The 19,354-nt window shown below is 27.1% G+C and overlaps 1 protein-coding gene across 1 annotated transcript in view; it reads right to left on the reverse strand.

Annotated features, from left to right (window-relative positions):
* Positions 1–3,028: 3,028 nt before the first annotated feature.
* Tsp66E (Tetraspanin 66E) overlaps positions 3,029–19,354 on the reverse strand; it is a 362,122-nt gene continuing 345,796 nt past the window's right edge. Inside the window, exons 6-8 of the mRNA XM_075353657.1 lie at positions 18,628–18,738; positions 14,816–14,992; positions 3,029–8,599 (exon numbers count right to left, since the gene is read on the reverse strand). Of these exons, the coding sequence (XP_075209772.1) occupies positions 8,456–8,599; positions 14,816–14,992; positions 18,628–18,738 (432 nt within the window). The 3' untranslated portion in view covers positions 3,029–8,455. The remainder of the gene's footprint in view (positions 8,600–14,815; positions 14,993–18,627; positions 18,739–19,354) is intronic.

The raw sequence follows: 19,354 nt of genomic DNA on the forward strand, positions 1-19,354 counted from the left end.
CATCTTTGAAGGACTTCCATGCAACTAATTCACATTTTGCTAACTTTATCATCAAAAGTTGAGTCCTTAAGCAGTTTCTTGATTTGTGTACCAATACCTTGCTTGAGCTTACCTTCACTCACTTTAGGAAAACTTATTTTTAAGTGATTGAATCCTGTTCCATCTTTGTTTAATGCCTTTAAACAAATTTTCAGGGGTCTGAGTTTTATGTGAAGTGGCGGCAGAATGAAAATCCGTGAACTTTTGCAGAAGCCATGTTGCAGCAAATAAAAATGAGAAAAATCACTTTTATATTGTAAAGAACTGTTGAAAATATAGTAGCAAAACACTCTTTAAAACACAACACACAGTATAGATAAGTGAAGCTAGACTGAATAAGACTTTAAGCTCTGTAGTAGGCAACAACAGATGTCTGTATGAAGTCATCATGCAGACATGTTTGTATGTCTGCTTCTCATGATAGTGTATATATTTATTTATTCTGTTCTTTATTAAGCATTTATGCATATTGTTTAAAAGTAAAAATACAGAAACTATTCTTAATTGTAACCAGTAGTTGATCAAAATAAGTTTATTATAAAACATTTTACAAATTTATGTAAAATCTTCATGCGGTAACACAATTTCAATAGCATATTTGAAATCAGCATCCAAATTACCTGAGAAAAGTTGTGTAACATGTTAGATACAAATGTTGTGTTGACTAGTGCAATCTTTAAAGCACACATGTACCGTCAATTAAAATTACTATGGTGTCATCAGCAAATCTTATGCATTTTACTTTTTGTGGTACTATATTTATTCCTTTTTCTCTTTCTTCCAATACATTCTACCGTATTTTCAATGTAAATACAGTGTATTTACATTGGAATACAGCAACCTCTCACTGACATTTTCAATAGATGTTAACAGTGTTAGTGAGAGGTTGTTTCCTTGCCTAACACCTCAACAATGCATCCAGTCTCATCTATGTAATAGTGTCATTGCTTTCTTGCATTCCCTTGTTATTACTGTACAGTCTGTTAATATTGCAATTTATAAATTATTTGTTTATTTTCAAGTAGTATATATCCCTTTACCATCACTGCATAACTGATTGAAGTGGCAGCTTGTCATACATAAAATTCTAACTAATATAAATGAGATTAAATTTTAAATATCAGTACTATAACTGTAAATAAAAACCAGACTAGTAAAGATAACTTCTGATTAATCTGTAGAAACTGGTCCCATTAAGTGCACATTATTCTAATACAGTTTTCTACTGTAGTTATAACAATTTTAAGAACGCTTATAAAGACAATTCTTTTCTTATCAAGTTAAATCGTACATTTCTTATCATACTTTATTTCATTGTAAATTTACCTACTGGAATGGAGTTACTTACTGGAATGGAGGAGCTTACTGTTTCCAGATCATTATATATAAATTCATTATTAAAAGAACTGATATTTTTATGGTATATATATATATATATATATATATACGTTATCTGCTTTTTGTCAAATTATAAATCTTATTTCATAATATTCTAAATACATTGGATTTGTAAACTGTGCTGTAATTTGTTACATCAAAATTTATCATACAATTCTGTTGTATTGGCTTTTTAAAAGTGTTCTGTTTTTATTTAATGAAATGCTGTAATAACTTACTTTTCATTTATTGATAAAAGAAAATTAATTGTAAATTGTTAGCACTAAATTTTTAATATTGTTGAATAATTATATAAAAATGAAAAATTTATTGTAATGTAAAGGTAATAATTTTAAACTTTAAATTGGACTTATGTGAAAGCACAGAATAAAGAATTATCTTTCAGTCTTGCAGTGCAAGAGATAAAGCACCTGAATGTATTTAATTATTTACGTTAATAAATCTTTAAGAAGTTAACATTGTTTATAATTAATTATCATTACCTGTATAACTTTTGTATATCCTCAAAATCTAAACTTGTAGTCCGGTGTGTGTGTGTGTCATTGTAACATGCATATTATGTTAGAAGAGCCAACTCATTAAAAAAAAAAGTTCACATTAGTTGTTCAATATCTGTATGTGATTTCTTCATTTTCACATCATCAACACGGTTTCAAGGTACTTTTATTATTAAGGAATAAGTTTTTTTTTAAATTATATGTGTATGTTGGATTACAACCATAATATTTGAGGTCACCAGACATCACAAGTCACAAATCACTTCCTAAAATGACACATCCATTGTCTTGAATAGCGAGCATACCATCCAAGGCTTAGTTAGGAAAGTGAGGAGTAAAGCTTTTCTATTGCCTTCTTCACTAGACCAAATGTATGTATCAGTACAACAAGCACTTGATGCATACTCAGCCCTTCAACTGACTTTCATTTTGTTCACCATAATGACCGACTTATAGTGAACATCATTATTCTGAGACAGCTCAGTCTGATAATTATTATTACCGATGCTTTCATGAAGTTATAACATAGATAGTTATAATATAGATTGGGACAAATCATATAAATCAAACAATTTATGTTCCTTTTCCATTGCAAAATCGTGCATCAATTCACTCACTGTAAATACTGCTTCAACTTGGTTTGGTAACTTTAAATAAACAATAAAAGTGACTCTAAAAACCCACCAAAAGTAAAATAATTTTTTAATTATGACTTTGATAGTCAGCATCAAACAGAAAACACACTACTACTATCAACATGTTGCTTTATTTGTAATTTTCTCTCAACTTAAAAACATAAAAGTTTGAAAAATATATTGAATTTACTTGAATGAGTATGTTTGTTTGTGCTGATAAGGTTGGATTTAAAAAAAATTAAAATATGGACAGACTTGCAAAAAACTTATCTGCCAAACGAGATTCCTAAGCTATGCTCTTACCTCTGTTTAATGTATTAAAGATTATCAAACAAATCTCTATAGTAAGTGATAGACCACTACATAAAACTTAATATTGAGTGTTATAGAATGAAACATCTGATGAAAAAAAACTTTTATAACAATCAAGTGACTTGATAAATAATTTGTTCAATGAAGCCTTTTTAATTACCTCAGTATATTTGTAAACATTATAAACAAAACTTAAGATAACGTGCTACGTAATCTATAAACAAATTTAAAATTCAACTGCCGATTAAAATTGTATAACACTAACACATATCAACCAAAAATCATATAAAACAGTCAAAAATATTTAGGAAAGAAAGTTACAGTCATTTTCAAAACAACAAGCCAAATATGATCTTTCAGAACACTAATAAAACAGCGACTACTCTAAATATCACATTGGACAGAAAGGATGTACTACACTCACCCACAGATGCATAAAATACGTAAAAGAACCATACTTACCAACAGAATTGACTTATTTTTAACAAATTCCCATTTACAGATTATTAAAATAACACAATTTTGAAATTTGAAACAAATAAATGTAAGCTTGGTATACAGTATTCAACCTTTTTACTTAAGTTTTTAAAACAGATACATTCTATAGTGTAGCTTCAATGAAAATTCTATATACCAACAATATTAGACCTAGGCTCAGATTTGAAATCTCTTAACCTGGAAAGAGGGTAAAACCGTCTGTTGCGGTTCCTCTCTTACAGCGGAATGAAGAATGAAATTTAGTGATTTTTGTCTGAGTTATATGTAATTTAGCCTGCGTTTGCTGTTTTGTCTTTGTATATTCTTTATTTTTCCTGTTCCTTTATTGTTTATTTTTTGTTATTTATGATCTTGTAGTGTTGTTTTAGTCGCTACTGACCAATTGTTGATGCGACTATAAATAAAAGCATTAAAAAAATAAATGCAATTGTGTATTTAAACAAAAGAAATCTGGATCTCAATCAACAAAATGAGACTTAATTTTTTTTTATATTGTCAGCAGTGAAAAGCTGACTATTTCACAGCTCATCCGGAAGTCCCGGATTCGAATCCCAGTCAGGCACAGCATTTTCACACACGCTACAAATCATTCATCTCATCCTCTGAAGCAATACCTAACGGTGGTCTCGGAGGTTATTATTTCACAGCTGATTTCCATGTTTCATTATTGACAATACTTTTTATTTCCATAATCATTGATACTTTTGTTTCTAGTGCAACAATAGTTTTAACACTTAATGCTGGAATTTGTTTTGGTTGAAAATATATTTTCATTGTGATAGTGGCTACACAGAATATCTGAAAGAAATGTTTTTTCAAAGATATCCAGACACTGATGTTTCACATTGCAATGCTGTGCAAAACTTGTTCCAAGAAATGGATCTGTCAAAGACACACCCGAGTCCGTGAGACCATCTATACTGACAAAGAAAAGTCACATGTTACTTCTGATCGCATAGCTCAATATTCAAAAAAATTTATCAAAAAACTGGCATAATAAGCAGAAATCTTGTGTAGTGTATGCACAGATCACTGAAAACACACAGAGCATTTAAAACTACACACAGTGAATTCATTTATCCTTTAATTGGATGAACTTAATGAGGAAAAAATTGCTGGAATGTATTTCACAAAGTGAAGCAATGGCAGACACCATCAATGCTTTGCTAAATTTTCTGCATGAAGTTTTAGCAGATAGGTTCATTTCAAGGCATTTCTGGACCCAGAATCCTGAGTTCTTACACCTACAGATTTTTATTTATAGAGAACATTGAACGGGTTTGTTTACAAGAACAATTCCTCATATCTTGGATTAACTGAAAAATAACATAACTGAATTTGTAAATGGAATCATTCCTTTGGTACTTCAGCATGTATTTCAAACATGTTTAGAAATACCTGGAGGCAAATTTTGGCCATATTGAGCATTTTCTGTGAATAAAAATTCATTGCAGAAGTATTATAACGATTCTATCATTGTTATTTGATTATACAAGTAATAAATAAAATGTTTACAAACATTGGTTGGTATACAGTTTCGTTTTTATACCTGTTACTTTTCTTTTATTAAAAGAAATAGCTGGGAAATGAATAAAACGTCTGTTGCGGTTCCTCTCTTACAGCGGAATGAAGAATGAAATTTAGTGATTTTTGTCTGAGTTATATGTAATTTAACCTGCATTTGCTGTTTTGTCTTTGTATATTCTTTATTTTTCCTGTTCCTTTATTGTTTATTTTTTGTTATTTATGATCTTGTAGTGTTGTTTTAGTCGCTACTGACTAATTGTTGATGCGACTATAAATAAAAGCATTAAAAAAATAAATGCAATTGTGTATTTAAACAAAAGAAATCTGGATCTCAATCAACAAAATGAGACTTAATTTTTTTTATACTGTCAGCAATGAAAAGCTGACTATTTCACAGCTCATCTTGATGCAAGTAATTATGTAAAAAAATTCACAAAAAATATTCTGAAATGATTTTGTCTGTAAATGTATAAAGTTGAATTCAAGTTATTGCTAGTAAAACAACAATTTTTCTTTCTACACTATTAATCATTTAAATGAGAACAATAAAAACGTGTAAGATTGCAATGATGTTCCTATCTTTATCAAATGATTTTTTTTTTGCAAAGAATTACTCAAACTGAAGTGTCATCATTAGTGTTCTATACTGTTGATAGAAATAAATTTTAGTAATTTTATATCAAGAACAGCTTTAATTTCAGTTTTAGAAGCAGTTTCTATGACATTTCAAGTAGTCAACATCCAATCAATTATGTCACTTATAAGAGATTGAAAAAAAAAACTAGTATTTTATAAAACTGTTTGCCAAGTAGTTTTCTATGGAACAGTGGCTTGCTACAGGTATAATAAAATAGAACACTTCCCAAGATGACATACATTTTTTTCATAAGTCCTGGTGGTCGGTATGGAATGTTTACCTCCTATTTAAACTAGAAGGCAGTGCAATTAGTGGGTGTATAAAGTACTATGTTTTACCTTAGAAAAAATAAGATTTATAATGTTATTGACTTAACATTAAGCAAATTGTTTGTAATATTATTTTTAAAATTTCTCACAAAAAATTCAAAAATTCTGGTAGGATATATTTATTTAATTTTTTTTTAATAATTTAATAAAATTTATTAAAAACATCTCATGTTACAATAATGTGATTAATTCTAACAGTACATGATTCTATGTAAAAAGATAAATTTATAATTTTTATTTCTGAACATTCTTTCAAGTAATGAAACAATTATCATATAATAAAATTTTTCAGTATAAAGTGTGTGGTTATTATTGTACTCCATATATTAAATACAATTAATTAATCTTAACCTGCACATTGATTTAAAACAAATTTTTTTTAAAAAAACGATTAAGAAAATATATTCTTGTAAAGCAAAAAATCTATCTCACAGATAATTTATTATTAATTATTTTAAATATATTGATTCACAAATTTCACCTTTCATAAATATTTATTAAATATAAATAATTTCCATAATTTGTTTTACTTATAACACTTTTCATTAAATAAACAAACTGCTTTTCGTAAAACTGTTAGTATATAAATTGTTTTCACTCTTCATTTTTCATCATGTACATTTTATTTTAACATATTACAATGTGTCTCCCACACTGAGGTTTGTGTGTTTGATTGACTTTGATATTTTATGGTATACTTTTTGTAACTTTTGGTATCAAGGCAAAATTCTAGCCCAATTGATCGGTAAATAAAATATTTCAAGACAATCAAAGACAAAAATTTCTTTATAGGACACACTGTAAATATAAATGTATTATATACACATTTTCTAAAAGCCATAAAGGAAAAAAATAATAAAATTACAACAAAGTTTATACAATATGTACAAGTATGCTATCAAACAAATTTGTTTGTCAGAAAAAAATAAACAAATAAATATACAGTAACAAATAAATACAAACAAACATATTACTAGTGTTCTAATTTATGATATTACATTTGTATTACAAAAAAAAAAACAGTGTATGGATTGGAATGATATAAATAAATTTTCTAAACTTTTACCATAAAAATTGTTTTTCTTTTTTATTTAAGTATATTTATTTTCTATATCAAAGAATAAGTGGTTTCTTCTGTTACATAAACATTTATAACTGCAATAATTACATTGTAGTTAAAATATTTCAATGCAAATTTTACCACATCAGTTAAAACCACAAAAAAGTGAGAATTTTACTACTTCTTAAAAAAAAAAAAAAATATTGTAATAACAGATACAATAATATTAAACGGTATAATTAAACATTATTTTGGTCTCAAGGATAAATTAAGACCTACATTAACTGGATTCTCAGAGCATAAAACCATTGTTTGGTATTCTACAACATATGTACAATTCATGTAACTTATTGTAATGCTATAATATAGCTTAGTTTTAATTTAAATCAAACTTCTGTAACTTGAATGTACAGTAATAAAACATAAAATTAATTATTTTGATATAGTTTTGATTCAAACAAACAAAAAAAAGTTTTTTATCTATTTTTATAACAAAGGTTAAAAGAAATCATTAATGATTAATATAGTATTTACCTCAAATACTATTTAACATCAAAGTTTTTTAAATTAAAAAAATATCAATGAAAGAAGAGCAGAATATAAAGAACGGTTTGTTTTTGAACTACATCATACAAAAATGGATAAAAGTACATAACACTAACTAGTAGTACAAAAAAAGTTTTTTCTACTCAATATAAATTAATTAATTATATTTTTAGCTTATACTATTTAAATACATTTTATTTTATTATAATAAAAATCAATGTGTACATTTTTCCAAAAAAAAAAAAATAATCAATTAACTAAAACTAAAAAAACAAGATGTGCAAGGTTCTTATTATATATAACATGTTAACTAAAATATAACATGTAATTTAAAAAATAAAATAAATTATAAGTTTATTGAAATGAAGTATTCTGTAATGTATTTAAATTATCATGTCTGAATTTTTTTCAAAAAAAAAGACAAATTTTGATAAAAATGTTTACCAACTGATCAAAAATTATTTTAAACAAATTAGTATTATTTATTTATTATTTTTATGTATTTAAAAATAATTAACCAGTCCTATTCATGTATATATTATATGGGCTTTAAGCATCTTCAAAATACTTTCACAAATTTTTATAAATAATGAATAATATGCAATCTAGAATTTAATTCCACTTACTTCTTACATTTTTCTACCCTGAATCAATTTGATTTGTTAATTTTTCAGAATTAACATATGCATAACTTTTTAAATTCTTTTATATTTTATTGATATCATTATTATTAAAGAATACATAATTTAAATTATAGAGCTCATAATGCCTCAATATAATTTTAATCAAATAACAGCGTGAAGAAAAATTATTAAAAAAAATTCAGCTAGTAAAGGCTGAGTTACAGAAGTTTGATAGTACATGTTTTACCAAATAAATAAAATTAATAGCATATAATTTATAATATATTGTGAACTCTAATTATTGTAGCTATATACAGAGGCACTAAAGACAAATGTTTCATTGGATATGTTGATTCATTTATATGTCTCAAGAAGAGATTTGTTGAGACAAAAAGCAAAAAACATTGCTAAAAGTTCTACAATAACAACTATCACTACTACCCATATTACCCAATTGATGTGATCCATAACCCAGTTAACAAGAGTCCTGTAACACCCCTAAAACACAGAAAAAAAAAATTATATTACAGTTAATAAAAATTAACTCAAAATATGTTACATAAATTTATCAAGATTTCTCACATATATTTTTATTAAAGCTAACAAACATAATTTTACTGTAAAGTTAATAATATATATATATATATATATATATATATATATATATTGTAATGGGTAGAGAAGGTTCTAGAAGAAAAGAGAGAAAATGAATGAGTAATTTAGAAGAAACAAAAAAGAAATTCTTTCTAGAAAAGAATAGAAGATACAAAAAAGAAAAGTCATTATGCTTGAACAAACAAAAAGGTGGGTTGGGGACTTTACTGCAGTTCAGACCCTAGGCCTGGAGATATAAATATTGCTGAGGACCAGCAGAGTTGCAGTTTCTGTTTAGTGTGCAATAAATGAGGTCAGTGTGCAGGAACACTCGGAATGAGTGTGTGGTAACAAAAGAGCAAAGAGTGCATCATGAGTATTTCATTTTTGGACAATGGTTAAGTACGAAAAGCTTTCAGCGAGTTCTTGTGAACAGAGGTGAAAGTAATATTATTCATTTATACAGTGTCAAGTTAGTTTCTTTTTGTAGACATTACAAGGGAATAATTCTTGCATAAAGCAAATTGATTTTGTGATTGTTTTCTTACTGCTATAATATTTTGTTAATTCTGTATTAAATTTCCGTTAGTTATTGTAAATTTTATATTAAATCGAAATTATACTTTGCTATTTATGACAGATCATTTTGTACATTATAAGTTATTTTAAAGTAAATAAATTATATTTGTAAGAGAGTTTTTACAAATGCTATATCTCAATATCCTTGTCAAACTGTGAACACGTGACAATATTCAATGCTTAATATAAAAGAAAATTGAAAATGTGCTGATTAAAAATAATTTTTGATTCCAATAGAAACAAGAAGTAGAAGAAACAACAAGTATTTTAAGAAGAAAAAACTTACTTTTTTTAATCACATATTATGGTACTTCTGAAGATTTGAGTTGTTATTTGATACCTTTTGCAGTGGCATAGTAGCTATTCTTGTTGATAATTACAGTCATCTTCAAGTGTTTAGAAAATCATTTTTTATTTATATATATATATTTTTTTTTTTAGGAGAGAGGTAGGAAGCCCAGCTTTACCCGATAGGAACTTCACCCAATTAATGATTTCATATAAATTTGTATAAATTTATACATTTGTAAATGCATCAATTTTATTATCAAGCTTGTAAAGAATTTAATTCTGAGAAAATTGATGTAATACAGTTTATGAAAAACAAAAAAAAGAACTTTTATTATTAAAAACAGAACAGAACAAGACTTAATAGAAAAATGTTATGAATTTATAAAAATAAAAAACAACTGTTTTTAGCACAATAAATTTAGACTTTGAAAAAATAAAAATACTTTTAATTCACTTTAAAAAAAATATTCTCTGTGGCTTTTACTATATGTGTAAATATATATACAAAAGATCAATGAAGGTGGACTTAATCTAAGGCGTTGGTAAAAAATTAGCTCAAGAGTAGCAGAAAAATAGACATTTAAAAAATAATGACACATTAAAAATGGATTAAAGGTTTGGATAAAGCTTACTGGTCTGAATTAGAGAACCAAACTACAAATTTTTAAATGAAAAATAAATGTGTAGTCATATATAAAATTGCATTAATTTTTACTTAAAATATTTGTAAATTAAACTGTTAGAAGATTAGCATCACAAAGGAATTTTACAAATAACATACTTTTAATGGAAATACTGCAGAAAATAACATGAATTTTAGAACATTCAGCAAATCATTATGTCTGTACGTAGGAAATATTGAGGGGAAGGCATAAAACCAATCAAATGGGATAGTTACAACTAACATATCGGCATGTTGAAGACCAAATAAAATTTAATGTTTTAAAGAAATGAAAAATAAAAATTTACTAGCTATATTTAACATATTTTAAATCATTAAGATTTTGAAATTAAATCAGCTGTGAGCAATTTTACAATTATATGATGATAGTGATAATATCAGTATCTAACATTTAAACTGTTTTTAAGATGATTGTAAATACTTTTTAATTTTTTCAAACGGTGAGCTGTTTTTTCTAACCACCTTATTCTGCAATATATAGTACACTTGCAATGGTAATATACTTGTTGCTGAACTCAGTGCAAGAACCTCACGACTAGCTGAGGATATAATCACTTGAAACTACAGAATGTAATACTGCAATGACTTGACATTTTTATTGTAGTTGAAAAACTTATTAAACTAAGTTTACTTTGCTATCTGGTTCACAGTTATTGAGAACATTTGTTTGTTTATAACTACTTCAAACTTTTGTGGATTCTATTATTGGTGAAAGTAAAAAAAACACATGAAACAGCAAGCTTAATGAAAAAAATCATAAAAATTTACCAACACATTTCTGTTTCCATATCTCTTTAATCTAAGGAAAAATCAGAAAACTTCACAGAGATACAAAAAATCAAGCCTAGTGTTTACATTAAACTACATGCTTTAGTTTTTAATATACCTTATATATGTTAAAATAATCTTACAGAAAATAGCGTGATTTTTATCTTTTTTTTTTAGTTAAACATCTTAATTTATATCAAGCTGTTGAAATATCATACAGATTTATAAAAAAAATCCAAATTTTTTTGTTTTAATCAAGATTATTACTGATTTAGTGACAAGAAACATATAATGTTATGTACACTATTCTTTGTAATTTAATAAAGTTAATGAATATGGATTTTACTTTACATATAAAATAATTAAAGTAATAATATTTCAGATAATAGACAAATTCTTTCATAAATTCTGATTAATAATCAGGTTTACATGAAAATTCGCTCTAAGAAACACTTTTCAGGTATAAGTAATTTCAACATATTGTGGATTAATATATCAAACAATTTGAAATTATTTTCTTTGAAAGAATAATTTAAATCTGATGATTCAGACACAGATGAAAAGATTGTTACCATCTGAAAAATATTTGTGTTACATTGGATTTTCTCTTGGTTTTGTACACTAATTCATTTCTTGTTTTAAGGTTAGTCTCATTTCATTTCTCATGTAAAATAAGAAAAGTTTTCTATAACAGAAGAGAATTTTGAATTCTTCTATATATATATATATATATATTAAGTATAAGTTAAAAGTTTTTTTTGCATGATGGGAGTTTGGCAGATCTTGATGTTTCATGACTAATCACAATTCTAGCAATGAAAAATTGTGGAAGAATGTACATAATATGTTGCACTGTTTTTTTTAAATTTTACCTTATTACACCTTACCTTTTAATTACAAATTGAGTTAAATTAACATATTAACAAAATAAAAAAAATAATAGCTCAATCTGGATTGTAGTTTACAAAACAGATTCTCTGTTTTTTCATCTACAGAAAATTGAATTCCTTGGTAAAATTTTTGAAAGTAGCTTCTAAAATTTCACTTATTTGTTTTTTCCCCTTTTATTTGGTTAACACTTCAGGACTCGGGGGCCTGATTTGGATGAAATTTGGCATGATGATTTCTCAATATGGCATATTGACGATATTTAATTTTGGTTACAATTGCTCAACAGGGCAGCAAGATATGTGATCAGAGACAGGACAAGGGTAGTTAATTTTTTTTACATGATTTTATGGCCCTTAAATAGCTAAAATACTTTTTGATGATGCTGCGTCTATTCAAACTCTCTTAAGGGGTAGGAGCAAAAAATCCATTTTTTGTCATTTTTGGACTCAGCTCATATTCTTGTACTAATTAAATGATTCCACTAATATTAGTATGTTAATTTGATTATATACTTTGAGGAATTTCAATAAGCGTTAGAGGATAATAAACCTAATTTTTGGGGGTTTTTAACCACAGTTTTTTGCTTGATATCTATCTTAACTGATTACAATGAAATTTTGTATGGTGACATCTGAATATATGTTATTGATGATGCCGTTTTATTTAATTACAGTTAGTCAAAGAGATGGAAAGATGCATGGATCCCTCATGTTTCAATTTTAAGTTATAATTTTTCCTATGAATGCCCCCAAAACATTCAAACAATAAAATTTTTTTTTAAAATATTACTTAAAATATGGTAATGCCCTTTGTTTTGGGCACTATCATAAAGTTTTCTTTTTCTTTAGGTAAACAATGGGTTACTCTGAAAAGTAAGAAAATTAATAAATAAACAAAATTAATTTGAAGTTTCTTTTACAAAGTAGTACTAGTATACTGGTTGTAGGTTAGTTCTGCTTAAATCACATCATGTATGTAATTTAAATTTTATAATAATGATTTTTTTTCTTCACTTTTTCTTGGATTCAATGAGGGGTAGGATGAACACATTTTCTCAACCCCTTTTTTCTTTTTTTTTTTTTAGTTTCTTTACTACAGGCTGGAAAAATAACTTAAACTGATTTGAGTATATAGCTTGTCACTATGGATTGCTGGATTTTTACTTTTTTAATAAATTCAGTTATTTATGACCTCTCATTTTGACATACATTATGTGTTAAGATTAAAAATTTAACAATTATTCCTTTACCGAATCTATTATAATTAGGCTTACAACTGTGAGTCAAAAAACTTAAAACTTTAGTTACCAATTACAACTAAAAGTAACATTTTTTATGAGCTGCATAACCTTAATAATTTAGTGTGATGAATGCACTTACTTCCAAAATGAAGTCATCATAATTAAGATATACAAGGAATGTATTATATAAAGTAGAGTGTAAATTAGATAGTGACATGTTAATGACACTAACAAGATGGCCAACCTACCAACATCATGTAGATAATTTAACCCATTCCCTCAATCTGGTGGATTGAACTATCCAGATAATTTCAGCCAAAATACACAAAGGTGTGTATATTTATTTAAACTGAAGATGGACCTATTTAAAGGTCCCAATATTTAAATTTATAGGTCCCAATATTAAATGTTATTAGAGACATATACTGTATATTGCCTGATACTTTCCCCTTTATTTCCATCTATTACAATAACAATGTTTACTTCTCCATACATTACTCTTTTTATAGCAAAAATCCACAACAATGTATTCTTCAATAATGATCAAAGTATTTTTTTTTTTTGAAGGAGAGTTAAAAGGCTGAGCTTTCCTTGTGACAACTTATTTCATACAGCCTGCCTGAATCAGTTAATAGGCTCTGAATACCTTAATTCAGACAAATAAAACAAGGACATACTGGCTCTATCATCAAGAGAGCATCATTAGCATGGAGGATCTCAGCTCCATCAATATCATACCTTTACCCACACAACTGAAAATGAGAAAAACAGATCAAAGGATAAGAAGAAAACAGTATGATATTGAGGGGAATAATATCCCCTCACAGCAGATCAAAGCAGATCTGAGCAGCTTATCATCTTGTCCACAACCAGAATTTCTTTCTTTCTTTGGTATATAAACCTTTATTTAGTCAAAAATAATTATTTTTTTTCCTTTCATTTGTTTAAAGAGATTCAAAAAGTGACTATTTTCAGTGTTTATATATTAAATAATTTCTTCTTTTTTTTAGAAATACGATGCAATAGATGTATTATTGTGTCAATCATCCTGCTCTACTTATAAAAAAAAAATTAAGATAAGAAAACAGTCAGGAAAAGTAAGTATAATATACGGGACTTCTTTCATTAACAAAAATCAAAGTATTTTTATATTTGTACTTTACATAAAATTTTTTATTAAATACTCTGACAAGGCTCTCTGTGCACAATAAAACTTTATAAAATAAATTTTAAAATCAGTCATCTTATTGCTTAAATATTAATGCTTATATAATCTCCACTACTTTTATTATGTGGAACAGTGTTATATCTCTTTTGCACTCATTCATGAGTGAAAGAAAAATATATAACACAAACTAAATTATGGGAAAATAAAAATACATATAATCAGCATCACCCAAACATTTTTGTCTCATTCATTGAGTTTTGATGATTTATTCAGTAATCCACATTTATCTCAAATTTATCACCGACTAAAATCCTGACATGACGTTGTTGAGTTACTATAAATCAAGTGAAATTACAAGTCAAAAATTGTTTAAGCACTTATCATCATTATTTTTATATAGCAATATATTGTAATAAAAAAATTCTATCAATTAGAACACACCATTAATATCATTCTTAATCAAACAAGTCATTTCAAATATAAAATATTTTGATAACTTACAGTTTTGTAATATGAATTTGCTTCAGACGGACTATATGGGCAATTTGGATCCTTTGGAGTGAACTTTCTGAAGTCTCCTTCAAGAACACAACAAGTAACTGGAACAGTCATATTACCCTGCCGAAATTTCTCAGAAGTTTGAAAATCATTATAGTCATCTACACCACAACAAGACATCTAGAAAAAAGATGTATTTATTAATAATTAACAGAATGATCCATTGTAACGTATTTCACTTTTATGACGTCATAATATAATCTACATGTTATTTAAACAAGTATAAGAGGAATGAAATTATAAATGAGAAAATTCCAGAATCTAGCACTGTGGTAAGTTTTAAAAATTAAGAAATTAAAAGAGTAAAAGAATGAGAAAAAATTCTGTTTCTACCAACCTCTGTGATATAGCATACTTTTATTTAGAAGATCTGGGTTCAAATCCTGGCTGGACTTGGGATTTCATTAGCATTACAAAATTCACTCCTCATCCTCATCAAATAAAAAAATTAACATTTACTAAGAACTATTTAGGCAGGAATTAGCCTGGTAGATGAGTGGGTGAACACTCAAATATCATCAATCAACAGCTCACACATAATTACTAATTTTCATAAACAATTTATTTTTAAATATAATTTTATTGCATTTTATAAAACCTTTATCAATACATTTTTCATCACACACATTTTTTTAGTTATAGTAATCACCATGAAGGCAGCTTTGACAAATCTATAACCATCAGCTGCTATTCAAAGCTTAGGATACATCTGAAAAGTTTAGAAAAAGTTTTATAACATAAGATTACTGTTAGCCAGAGTATAAAGTGGTTCAAAGCCATTGAAAGAATGAAACAAATGAGAGTGATGTGAAACAATGGTATGTAGCATTTAGAAATGCATGAACCTATTTCACATAAGGAAGGTAGAAGTAGCCAGCCAACTTTCATGAATTAATTAATTAAGATTAACAATACAGTTCGAAATAATAGCTACTCACAGCATGTCAGATCCTTCTAATTCATTTCCTAATATTTAGTATATCATGAAATTATTACAGGTTAAGCTTCATAAACTGTGATTTCCAAAACTTCTTTCAAAATACAAGAGACAAAAGAAGCTAACCTTTCATCGGCACTACAATGTTAAAGGTTATACATTTTTTGATAAAACTGTTACAAGTGATAATGTCATTTAACAACATTTCTCACAATAAAGCATAATTACATCAAAAACAGATTAAAGAATTAAAATCACATTCAATTTTATTTTTTGGCTAGTCATCCAAACTACATTCATGTTTAACTGACTGGAACTCCAAAGTTCAACATCAGATCTGTTTCTAACTATATAGTTATGGAACATTTTTAGCGATTATAACCAATATTTATTGGTTATATTGTTACAATTAATTATTTATCATGTTTTCATCATGGACTGGAGAAGTTTTATTAAAAAGAAATAAAATATTTATATTTGAAATTAATTATAGCACAAACTGATGTTTACATATTAAATGTATTTAATAAAAAATAATGTCATCAACACCATTAATCATCATCAAAATAAGATTTTAAGTCCAGTAGATCAACTTTTGTTCCAGTGTTTACTACAAACACTGTCATATAGTTCTGAACAAGTAGGTTATAACATGCTATAAAAATACATTTAAAACTTAAAACAAATAACATAAAACCTATAGAATATATTTGGACTGTAGGCACTAACAATCTTGTAATTCTTGTTTTGTATTCATGAAATTCTTTCTTAATAGAAACTCACCAATGTGACCATGATAATGAAGCTTTTTATTCTGTTAACCAGGGTTAGGTCAATCTTATTTTAGCCACGTGACCAGTCAACTGTGTAGGAGAAGTCTAACACTTCATAAGCTGTTGTTATTTGTCTTATAACGCCAATTTTAACTGGCAAATGACCTAATTAATCATTTTTCTTTGTTTGAAAGTTGTTTCACTACAGTTTACATAATTTTGTATTTTTAATAATAAAATTAAATATGGATTTATGTGTTTTTTATATTGAATTTCTTATGATTATGTATTTTAATTACCAAAAAATAAACTACCCTTTATATTTTCTATGCATAATTTCTACACTCATTTTGAGTGCACTTCCCATCAAATCTAATAGCTCTTATTAGTTGGTGAAATCTCCTTTCAGGTATTACAGCTCTAAAATACTCTGGTGCTGTACTGCCATTTTTCCACATTTCAGCAAATGTTTTCAAATGGTTGGCTTTCTTCACGCCTAACATGTACAGGACTCCAAAAAATGCTCATATTTCCTCCAAACTTGTAGGCTGGCAATCTAAGATTCCATGAGAACAGTTAACTCTCATTTCTACGAGTTAATCATTTGTAAATTGGACAATCTTATTTATAGTTTCGTCAGGAAAAAATATTTTCCAACAATCAAAAATCTGTGTACAATCTTTGCCAGGAGGTTTTACTCATTGGAGTTTTGTAACAATATTTTGTTTTGGTATTTTTTTAGAAGAAACTGATTAATACACTTGCCATTTAGTAATTCCATCCTTTTCGATGTACTGCGGTCCAGATTGCACTGGTCTTTTTATACAAACAGCACTCGCTATTGGTGAAGATAAACAAATGTCTGCTGTGTCATTATTTTCTTGTTCATCCTCACTGTTTGATTGTTCTGTATCCAAGTTATGACTTGAATGTTCAAATAAAGAATCACTTTCACTATCAGTTTCATTTTTAAGCAGTGCAGCATTTTCTGATTCCATAATCCAACACAAAATCTCTTCTTCATCAGGTTTTCTTGCCATAATTAATTTTATTCACTTCACTGATATAAGCAGTTATACACAAAACACAAATAACGAATCAACACTAAATAAATTATTAAAAAACAATAATTAAAAAAAAACCTCATAAAATACAATCACAATCGGTAAACCATGTAGAACAATTCAAACAGTAGGAGCGACATGATCGGTCAACTGTATAGATTGCTACTAACTACACTGAGATGGTGCACCTCTTTGTCGTCTAACACTGATGCCTGCTGATGAATCATCATGCAAATATGAGGACAATTAGTCAGAAATAGTCATTTAGGCATAGCTGGGGTTTGAGGCTTGTCAGATGCGAAATAAAAATATTTTCTTCATAGGAATTTTTTTCACTAAGCTAAATCTAACAGGTTGACCAATCATGGGTTAAACAGCAGCCATTGTAGATAAAGAAATTGAATATAGTTGTTATACTTAGTACAGACATGTGAACATCAACAATAATAATTCATCTAGTAACAGAGCTCAAACTAAAATTGCGTAGTGTTAAGCTGTATTTCAACCCATTCTAACAGGCAAAAGAAATTTAAAAATGTAATTTAAAATTAAATAAAAGAAGAACAACTTGTCACCCTATGATTCTTTTTTTTGGCAATAATGTTTCACCCAGAATACAATTTTATTTTTATTACATACAATTATAACAAAGTAAATAATTATCAATAATGAAGAAATCAACAATAATCAAATGTAATAATTCTAATAATTACCACATTTTTTTCAGTTATATCTGAAAAATAAATGTGGTTAATAACTTAAAAAATACAAATTAAGTAATGGTGTGAATGGTAGTGTTTCAGCCTTTCATCCGGAGGTCCCGGGTTTGAATCCCGGTCAGGCATGGCATTTTCACACGCTACAAAAATTGTCATTCATCTCATCCTCTGAAGTAATAACTAATGGTGGTCCCGGAGGTTAAAAAAAAATGAAATAATTCGGTTGTAAGAGTTATAAATGCAAAGAAGAATATTAATTTACCTGTGCCATGAGGTAGTTCCACATAAGTGTTACAACATCTGCTTTATCATGCGATGATGTGTAATAGTCAGCAATTGTAGTTTTAAGAAATTTTTTTGTTTCTGTTTCAGCCTAAAAAAAATACACAATTAAGACTAATACATGTTATATTGACTAAAATTATCATTATTATTTTTAAATTATTAAATATCTAAAAAAAAAACAACTAAAAAAAATATATGGGTCCTTAGTAAGACATTAAACTGAATACATACAACCTGGGCCCTATTTCATAAATCTTGACAAGTTCAACAGGTGTGTGAAGATTTTACTGTCATTTTTCCACTTCATATACTGATATGTATGTAATTATGACAAATAAAAATTGAAAATTATTACAATTGTTTAAGTTTACAAAACACTGCTTCATAAATTTTGAGAATTGTCAAAAAGTCACCTGTCAACTATAACAGGTAACTGATATTTTTTATTATTATTATTTCTAACGTAATATTTCATGTTCTCTAACTGCATAAAAATAGTTGAAGAGAAAATCTACATAATAAATTTAATAATAAAATACTTTTAAGAAATTTTCAGAAAATCCCGTGTGGTAAGTGCAAGTATAGAAAGATACAGCTGAAAAGACTAAAGCATATATAACTAATAAAGTATATATAACTTTTCAGAACCTAACTCTTTAGTAAAAAAATATACACTACAAAAAATTCACAAACATGTTTACAAT

This window comes from Lycorma delicatula, chromosome 1 (genome assembly GCF_047948215.1).
Source record: "Lycorma delicatula isolate Av1 chromosome 1, ASM4794821v1, whole genome shotgun sequence".
Classification (NCBI taxonomy): domain Eukaryota; kingdom Metazoa; phylum Arthropoda; class Insecta; order Hemiptera; family Fulgoridae; genus Lycorma; species Lycorma delicatula.